The sequence below is a fragment of the Siniperca chuatsi genome, linkage group LG4 (genome assembly GCF_020085105.1).
Source record: "Siniperca chuatsi isolate FFG_IHB_CAS linkage group LG4, ASM2008510v1, whole genome shotgun sequence".
Taxonomy (NCBI): domain Eukaryota; kingdom Metazoa; phylum Chordata; class Actinopteri; order Centrarchiformes; family Sinipercidae; genus Siniperca; species Siniperca chuatsi.
This window is the reverse complement of record NC_058045.1, coordinates 12,885,710-12,895,273: the sequence shown is the minus strand read 5'-3', so window position 1 is coordinate 12,895,273 and position 9,564 is coordinate 12,885,710. Positions and strand designations below refer to the sequence as shown.

The 9,564-nt window shown below is 40.2% G+C and overlaps 1 protein-coding gene across 6 annotated transcripts; it reads left to right on the top strand.

Moving 5' to 3' along the window:
- The first annotated feature begins 2,286 nt into the window (after positions 1-2,286).
- lysmd4 (LysM, putative peptidoglycan-binding, domain containing 4) lies at positions 2,287-6,228 on the top strand. Of its 6 annotated transcripts, XM_044192139.1 has the most exons (5): positions 2,380-2,436; positions 3,653-3,739; positions 3,830-3,902; positions 4,015-4,301; positions 4,419-6,228. In XM_044192139.1, exons 4-5 carry the CDS (start codon positions 4,029-4,031, stop codon positions 4,980-4,982), a joined length of 837 nt encoding a protein of 278 aa, XP_044048074.1. In that variant the 5' UTR covers positions 2,380-2,436; positions 3,653-3,739; positions 3,830-3,902; positions 4,015-4,028; the 3' UTR covers positions 4,983-6,228. The 6 variants fall into 6 exon arrangements, with proteins under 6 accessions (XP_044048070.1, XP_044048075.1, XP_044048072.1 ...); XM_044192135.1 differs by lacking the exons at positions 3,653-3,739; positions 3,830-3,902 and having other exon boundaries at positions 2,287-2,436; XM_044192140.1 differs by lacking the exons at positions 3,653-3,739; positions 3,830-3,902 and having other exon boundaries at positions 2,317-2,436; positions 4,147-4,301.
- Positions 6,229-9,564: the final 3,336 nt, after the last annotated feature.

Here is a 9,564-nt window from a genome sequence, read left to right as displayed (position 1 = left end):
AATAAGTATATGTTGAAAAATGTTATTTTCTAAAATATATATGTGCACATTTTTAGTGCAGAGCTGTAAGCCATACAAAAAAATTATTGTTCTGAACCATGTGTAAATTATTTTACTTTTAGTATGTATCGTGCACATCTTTTATATTCTCTGAGATCTGGTGGTTTATATGTTGAATAAAAAATGTGATTGTTTTTTGTTTTGTTTTTTGTGGGGCCTTTTCATTTTTTCACTGTGGTTAATATCCAGTACCGGTATAGTTCACCCTTTTCCAACACTCTCACGTACAGAAGTCGAGTCGACAGTAGCGCAAAGTCTACATTGACCGTAGACAGTTACACATTCTTATTGGTCTAGAGTCTACAGACTGACTGACCAATCAGACGTCGATATGCGTAGCAGCAACAGGAAGGACCTGTCACCGGAGTGAATGACCTGCCGCCGCTGTAACCTACAGTGTTTTTGGTAAGACTGCAACTTGACCACCCCTGTTATCTGGGATAATAAAGTTTACCTTGACCTATACATTCCAAAAACAACCAGTCACTCATTAATAAATAGGTTGTTAACTCGTATAATGTATTTCAGAGGTCAGGGAGACTGTATTTTTGAGGTTTTGCACCATTCATTTTTTAGCATTTTTCCCTGCTGTCAAAATACACCCACTAGCCTAAAATACCATGGCCTATATTATCCAAGACAGGATGTTATCTGTAAGGCAGCACTGCCTCCCAGGCTATGGTTATGGCAGGGGTATATAGAATATGGTACAGGGGTATATGGAATATGAAATTATAAATATCCATAATAATAGTTCATATTCCTGATGTTTTACTGGTAACTTTTGAGTGTAAAGATGGCATGCACACTCAAGGACTTTTGCCATAAGCAAAAACCTAAAACTTAGCCAAAGGGAAGAAAAGCTTCATCTGAAGAGCTGTAATCAGGGTTTAGTAGTTGTGTCCCTGCTCTGACACTTCCTTCTTTTCCTCGCTGTGTGCTAAAAGGGTATCAATGACCTGTTGTACACTAACGTTGATTGTTATATTATGTTGATGTTGTTGTTGTTGTTGTTGTTGCTGCTGTTGCTGCGTTACAGTATATAAGTGTATTTCAGTATCTACAACTGAAGATGGCGACCCCAGTAATTCGCGTCGTCAAGCCAGATGCCCCAGCAAATCGTCGACAGGCCGTACTGATGGCGACCAAAGAGGCCCGTTACTATCGGAAGAAAAGGATGGTCTTCCCCAAACCCCCACAGGAACTGCTCAACCCGGCCACTGCCCTGGCCCATGCAGAGAAGCTCCTCCGAGCAGAGGGTATCCCCGCACCGTCACGTCAGCTGTGCCTGGGAAAGCTGGTGGTGCCTTTTGGCCAGTTTGAGAATGCATCAAACAAACAATATGGGCTACATGAAGTAGTAAGTATATTGTATTTAATACCATTGTAGGCTATGCATTTTAAATATCATTTTGATGTCATGCTTAAATTAAATAACCTGTATATCTGTTTGCACAAAACTATAGCTATTATCTGTGTTTATTATTCGTCTTTGCTAAGTTTCTTTACTCATTATCACAACTGCAGTGATATTAATGATGACGGCCCTTGGTTGTGGACGGGGACTCTGTGGGCTGGCTAGTGGACACAGCCTGCTTGGGGCGGACAGCGGGCTCAGGCTGCTTGGTCTTGTCTGTGGGTCGGAATCATATACATCAACTTAGTACCATCATCATTAATATCACAGCAAAGTGGACAAGGTCGCAAAGAAGGCATTAAAGAAGGAACATGTAGAAATGCAAATAAGAATCAGTAAAGCGGAAGTAAAATGTATAATCTGGGAAGAAATTAACCAAAAAATGGCAAGAAATGTGGGATAGTGAGGGGAAAGGGAGACATTTATACCATATCCAAAAGAGTATTAAAGTAAATAAGGTAGGAGGGGGAAACAGAAAAGAGGAAACGGTACTAACGAGACTATGACTGGGGCACTGTGCTCTAAATAAAACATTAAAAATGGTGGGGAAACATCAGACGGGTATGTGTGAGGAGTGTCAGGAAGAGGAATCGGTGGAACATGTAATTCTACATTGTAGGAAATATCAGACGGAGAGAGTTATAATGGATAATAGACTAAAGGAACTAGGGGTGCAGAAACTCACTCAAAAACAATACTAAGTATTAATGATAGAGCACAGGTGAGAGAATTGTTGGCTTTTTTAAGGGACGCTGGGAAATTGTAGATTATGTTTTACCGACTGATCCACACTACAGAACAGAAGGTGGCGGTAATGCACCATTAAGCTGGATGCCAACCGCCCTTAAAAAAGAAGAAGAAGCCATAAGTTGCTGTTTTAATGTTAGCAAGTCAAGCTGGGGAGGACTGCTTTGGGAAGGCTGTCGCTTGCATTGCTGTTGCCAAAGCATTTGGATAAGGTAACTAGATGGGAACAGCGCAGTCTGAGTTAAGGAATGTGAAACTGCATTTCTTGTAAGTAACGTTAGTATTTGTCCATGTGGTCTCAAATACACGAGTTAGCTAAAGAAAGTTGGCTGACTTGCTTTCTGCCATGGTGCCGGTTGATGGGTGAACTCACGCCAAACGTCAAAAGCTAAAGATAACCTGCTAGCATATGCTAGCTGCCGTTAGCCTCTTAGCTAACGTTAATGCTGCCTTCAAGTGCTCCTTGTGAGCCACCGACAACACAATATTAACTGCTAGATGAAATAATTTACTGTTAGGTTGACGTTAACGTTAGTTGAAATTAAATGTTTCACAGAACTGTTGTAAGGTAACGTTAGCGTTTATTTAGTTTGTAACTTATACGAAGTAGAATACATATAAAGTTACCGCCGTTAGTATTTAAAACGGTATCTAATGTGATTAGGTTGCTGTCACTGCTAGGAGCGGTTTAAACCTGTTTTATACAGTCTATGGTTTAAACGAACTCCTGTGCGTTTTGCTGTTTGCTTTGCTTCGTTTAGGTTGGTGTGAAAGCTGTAGCGGTAATTCAAACTCGGACAAAACAACCGCACCGAAACTGACCTCGAGCTATCGGCCCGCAAGTGAACTCTGCGCAAAGCAGACCAACCAGAGTCATAGTAGATATGTGACATTAGTAACAAAAACAAAGATAAACTACTGTTAACTTTACACGATCAATCAACGTGAGAATTGTCAAAGAAGAAAGTGATCAATATAATTAAGATAGATAGAATGCTGTTAACCCCCTGTTCTTTTTAGTAAGACTAGTACAAGTAAATAAACATTGATGGTTGCTGGACAGTTGAGCGGGCTATGGCATTCAGATGAAGCTGCCTATTCAAGCCACTTGGTCCAGCCACTGCACTTTAGCCTGATCAGATGTAATGCAGATATAAGGCCAGGTCAAGCCGCCATATATCTGCTCTTTGTTTGGGTGGGTGTAGGATTCAAAGGCCAATTAAAGGTGCATTAGGTCAGGGCCAGAGAATGGTGTTGTCTGTCATGGGGTCCAGTAGATTTAAGACGACACAGCCTGATAACCCACTGTGGGGCCTAATGTTAGGTCAAAACATAATTTAACATGAATACTGGGCTTCCATAGGAATGCTCCCCCACATTTTGGCACATTTTACTGTGTATTGATAACTATAGTTTTGTGTTTAATAGATTGCTAGACTCCCAATGCTACAGGAGAGACTACACCTCCTATGAGGCCATGACTGTGCCAATGGCTGAGGCTCTTGGGAAATATTGGTGAATGTTAACAAAATTGTCATTTTATCTTAATTTATTAATTTTAGTTGATGAGGTGCCCAAATTTTACCTGTGGCTCTTTTCAAAAAGACAGATGAAAGAAACCCTCTATGAGAAAACCCCACTCAGTTACACAAAGCTGTGGAGCAGAGACTAGCTAGAAGTATGTATGAATAAGTCTGTATGAATAACTGTTACATCTGAGTTGGGAGTAAAAGTTTAATAAGCTTAATTGTATCCTTGCTTTAATGTTGGAATTGGGACATTCCTTACAGGCTGGTGTTTCATTATGCGGCGGGGGGAGCACTTCCCACAGGCTTTCCAGGCCCCGGTGGATGTCCATGCCAGTGCAGATGGCCAGGTTTACATGTTCAATAGGAGACCAAATGAGTCTACTGTATCCTCAGATGATGATGATGATGAGGAGCTCAATGTTATGGAGTTGAAGCCGCGGGTTTTCCAAGAGCAGGAGCCAAACAGACTGAGGGATGTCCAGCTGCTGGAGCGGCAGGTGTTAGATGGTGACAATCTCAACAAGCTTGCACTGCAATATGGCTGCAAGGTAAAGATTTTTGATAGTCACTTAAGTTTTTTTTTTTGTATATTTCTGGTGTTGATCTCTTCAGTGGCATATTAAGTGTTGACATTTATGTACCTTCATTCCTGTTTCTGTCAACAGGTGGCAGATATAAAGCGGGTGAACAACCTTATGCAGGAACAAGATTTATTTGCACTGAAATATATCAAAATACCTGTTAAGAAACACAGCTTTTTAACCGAGACTTACACAGACCTAAGTGACCCTCAAGAAGAAATGCCACATTCATCTACCGAACCAGTGAAGCCTCAGAACAGAGCCAGAGCCCAACCCCATCTACAGGAGGTCACAGACTTTCTAATGGAGGTGGACCAGGATATTGAGAAACTGATTCAGACCACAAACGATCAAGATGAGGATTTCTTGGATAACTCAGAGAAACAGCAACGGTTTGGTTTCAGAGGACAGCGCCTGACTGGTCATGGTGCAGACTGGGGCATCCAGTGGTGGAACGCTGTAGTTGCCATGCTCCTTATAGGCATCGTCCTGCCATTGTTTTATGTAATTTATTTCAAAACAAAAGATAACGGAGTAGTTTCACCAACAGATGGTAGTGGCGCTTTACTGTCATCAATCACCTCTTCAAATGCCTCAGGGACGGGCCTTGGTACACAAGCACCTGAGCATTTTCGAGAACCAGGATAGTGCAGGCTTGAGTCTCAGAAAACCAGAATCATTTTTAAGACTTTTGTGTTAGATGGTCTCAGAAGTAGATGACAATCAAGATCAAGCCAAATCTCTTAAAAACGTTTTAACTCAGTAAAATACCACCATGTGTCTAGTTTCCACCAGTGCATTTCACCTTTTATTTTATATTATAACTGTGATGCTTGAGGCAGATACTTAAATTATTGTCTTGAAGTGAAATAGCTGCAAACAGCTTTCATAGAGTACAGTTTCCTGAAATATTACTCTTGATACTGTTGGTCCTTTGCTTCAAAAAGCTTTTGATGTTGGTTGAGATTACAGTTCCTCAGGTGCATAACTAAATGTGCGGTATTAAACGGTTGTGTCATGAACCTCTTCACATGACACAAGCTGAAATATAATTGGAAATGGAAAATGTATTCTGTATGTTTGGGAAAAGAAATGTCTGTGTAAGCTTTACCACAACCTGTCTTTCCACCAGTGCCTGTTGTCAGTATCACATCATGAACTGTCATCATATCATTGTCATAAATTGAGCCCAATCTTGATATCTGTCCCAATAAAGTAATATATTTTTAAACTTTTGCCAAAAATTATGAAATGGGAGATATAGTGTGTTCCCCTGTTTTCAAAACCCTGTGAGGTTAAACTGTATTTGACATGGGTTTGAGTGTTATTTGTGTGCCTTGTTTGCTATAACTTATTTTTTCTGTCTGTGTTCATTGTTAAGTTATTGCCATGCACCTCATGCCTTCTCTCTGGGTCTGAATACAGCGCCACAAGTGTAAATTGTGTTTACAGTAAGAATTTGGTGCAATATCCTTTATCTTGTTAGATTGTGTGTGTGTGTGTGTTCATTTGACACCTTGCAATCTTTGAAATACAAGAATGCATTGAAAATGACATTTAGTCATCTATAGTTCCCCGAATGAAGTGTGAGATATTCAAAGTGCCTTTAATCATCTTTGCCAGGTTTTATTGCGCACTCCATCTTACATTGTTTGATATGTAATTGAGTCCACCATGAACAGGTGGTGAATTTGTGTGGCTTGTCCAATGCACTTTTTAAAGTCTGATGTATTTTAATTTAATGAAACCAGGAAAAGTTATTTTGTTGACATATTTTACAAACATTTGAATTTGTAAATGACTAGATGATTACATGATGGATGTGCAAGAATGTTTTTTTCTTCAGCATGTTCCTATTTGAATACAAACGTCATAGTGTGAAAGTATTCTCTGACATGTTGATGTGTCTTGTGTTTTTGTGACCGTTTTCCTCCAAGATTATCTTATCACACTTGTTTTTGTGTATTGAGATTATACACACAGACATGCAATGTACTGGAGTAAGACTGCTCACTACTGACAGCAAATATACAACTAAATATACATACATATATTGTGGAGCTATAGGATGTATTTTGGCAGTACCTTTTAAAACAAATCTTTTTAGAGTGGTTGCAGTACTCACTGTTGCCAAAAGATGGCAGCATTCACAGACAGTGCTGCTGTGGTGCATGTTTGGTTTTGGAGGGATGGAGTCAGACAAACTTAGTACTTGACAGCTCCTGTGTAAAACTGCATTTAAGATCATTGTATGGCTTATTACCTCGATTTTGGATTACAAATGATAGACGATAAATAAGGCCTGTGCAGCAGCTATACCCCAATGCACTGCCTTGATATAGGTTTAGTGAACCAAACAGATCAGTAGCCCCTCATAGAGAACGTGAGCTTGCTGCCTGGTCAGTCAGGAGTTTATTATACAATCTCTCACCAATCCTAAGGATGTGAGGAAGTTCTGTTAAGAGTTAGTTTGCCAATTTGGACACAGTTACTCTTTGTATTTACAGTAAAATCCAAAGTGTACAAATACAGTATGTGAGGATCAATTGCATGTGACAGGGATTTTGAAACATTTGCTAAAGAGTTACATGATCCAAACACCATACAAAGGTTATAGATTGATGCCAGTTTTCCAAGTTGCTTGCTTGATTTGGCACTGAGAGAAAACCAGTCTTCACAACTTGTTAGCCAGCAAACCTGTCAGTCCTATCTGTTATTTCCCAAGTGAAAGCGTGAACTTAAGTTTTAATATGTATTGACTGAATTAAAAATGTCATTTATACACCCTTGGACACCACAGTCAACAAAACACAGAGTAGAAATGAAATATGATTTCACTCAGTAACACAACTGGCAGGAGTTTAAAGACCCAAAGGCAAAATAAAAATGTTGTGATTTCCCCTTCATGCAGAAGTCAAAGCACAAGGTCAGCACCAGAGCAGCACTGCTAAAACTAATAGGAAATTCAGTGTCTGGCCCATTGATGCTCATTGTGAAGGAGGCTGAACCTGGATATTCTGGTTACAAGATAGTACACCCAAACAGTTTGTACCCCACGTTTATCTCTAAGACACATGCTAAAGAGACATTTTTAACTGCTCTAGCATCTTAAAAGGACATGGACAGCTGAATAGATTAGGTAGTTTGTCTATATGTAAAAAAAATAAATAAATAATAATAATAATAATAATTATAACCACTAAATATGCATATATAAGTCCTCTACGTCAAACAGTACCACTACAGCCTGCCAGTGAGGGGAAAACAAGCTATATTAGTATTTTCTGAGACTCAAGAACAAAAGTTGTAGTTTTGCTCTGTTGCTGTAGAGGCTCTATGCCTTTTATTATTCCATGACCTGAGACCCTCGTCTCATAACTACAGCTCACGAACCCAGCTCTGATCTAGCTCCAGGCCGCAGAGCTCTGGCATCCTGCCAGCTCCCAGGCTGAGTCTTATCCTACTGTTGATACATGGGCCTCCCCCCTTTTTTCTTTTACCTCCAACCTGGACACTTCTGCTCCCTGCCTTTCTTTATTTGATGAAATCCATATCAAGTCTGCTCCTGTAGAGGACAGATTTCCTTAATATAATCAGATTCTTACCTTCAACAATCCAAATACAGTGTGTCTGATTAGTATTAAACCATACATGCCACTGCGTGGAAGGCCTCGGCTGACACATTACTGCCAGGAGAAAAAAAAAGACTTAAATGCCTATACAGTATTTGACTTAACTGTGATCAGGGTTTTTTTTCTAATACAACTGAAATACATTAAGTGGACTTTTGCTTGTATATTTAAGGTGAAAATAAATCAATCTACTTAAAGTATATTTATGCACACTTGTGTGTATGGGGGTGTTTTTGGGGGGTGGTGTCACAGAAAGGCTGGCTTTGAATTCAGCACATTTTTGGAGTAGAGTGTGCTTTTATGGAGGTGGGGGCTGAAGCGGAGGGGGCTTTCCCTCTGAACAAAGCACAACCATCAGTCTTGGGTGGAGGGTAAATAGAGTGAAAAGATTCATGACCAACGCAAAGCTCTGCAGCTTTAAGAAGTTTGCACACTTGAGCAGCTGGCTGTGGGCCACTTGGCCAACATAAACAGCCCTAATCCTTTTTCCAAGGAGCTTTCAACACTCATCTCTCTGGCACATCGGCCACTGACTCACTCTCTCTGACATTCCTGTCTGTTTGCAGTTCTGCAGAGCCGTCACCAGGAGGCACTGTGGCCCTTATAATGATCATTATTCACTGCTAAGGTATGTGCTTTCCTTTGATTTTCCCCTGAAGCGAAACAGGTCTCGGTTTTCACTCTTTCTTAGTGCAAATGGAGGCTTAGTTTCACGTTGTCATGTTGACCTGAAGCCCATGGGAGTATGGGTTGTTCATAAAATTGGTGCTGACAAAAGTAAACTGGGAACTTTCATATGGTTTCTATTCTTCACCTCCAGACACTTTCATTTGAATCAGCTTTTTGGTGAAAGGTTAACAGTAGTTTTTTAGGCTTGTCTCCAAACTCATACATAAGAATCAAAACTTTAATACTGAGTCCAACAAAATATTAAAGAATAATATATACATTTCTCAAATTAAAAAAATATATAATTGTGAAAATTCTAAACAGAAATACTATCTACGTGATTTCTGTGTGAGCGAGGCTGAGGGCTGTTTCTGTGGGGGCAGGGAGATCCAGGGTTTTGATTTCCTCTGCTCCCGGGGGGATTTGGCAGACACAGGGTAATTTGTAGTGAAATTTCCAGCACAGTTTGTTTTGCAGGTGGCTGAGAATGAAGGCAGGGCGTGGTGGGGAATGAGAGAAGCAATTTGCTGTCTGTGGGCTATGAATGTGTGTATTGTTGCACAGCAGTAGGTTTAGTGTTAGTGTTTAGTGTGCCGGTATGTGCTATGGTCAGGGCTGGACTGGTGGAAGGGAGGCAGCAGTAGAAACTCGTGGACAAACCAAAACCACAACTGGTGTGTGTGTGTGTGTGTTGAAAAGAATTTCAATAAAATGCTTTTTTTCATTTGTTGAAAATAGCTATTTTTGACAGCAAATTATTCCAAGCAACTATCCTTGCCTGGACAAGACTGTCCATTCTGCAAGAAGAAGTCACTCTTCATGTACGAGCAGGAAAAGACTATGTCAGTTCTGTGAAAGAGGTCACATGACAAAGCAACATGAGTATGTATTCGAAGGTTCTTGCCAGAAGACATTTCAGTCTCACAGGC

Excerpts from the sequence above, each read along its gene's own strand:
- lysmd4 (XM_044192135.1), top strand. The coding sequence starts at position 4,029 with ATGCGGCGGGGGGAGCACTTCCCACAGGCTTTCCAGGCCCCGGTGGAT. Across the intron at positions 4,302-4,418 it reads CACTGCAATATGGCTGCAAG|GTGGCAGATATAAAGCGGGT; the intron begins GTAAAGATTTTT and ends TTCTGTCAACAG.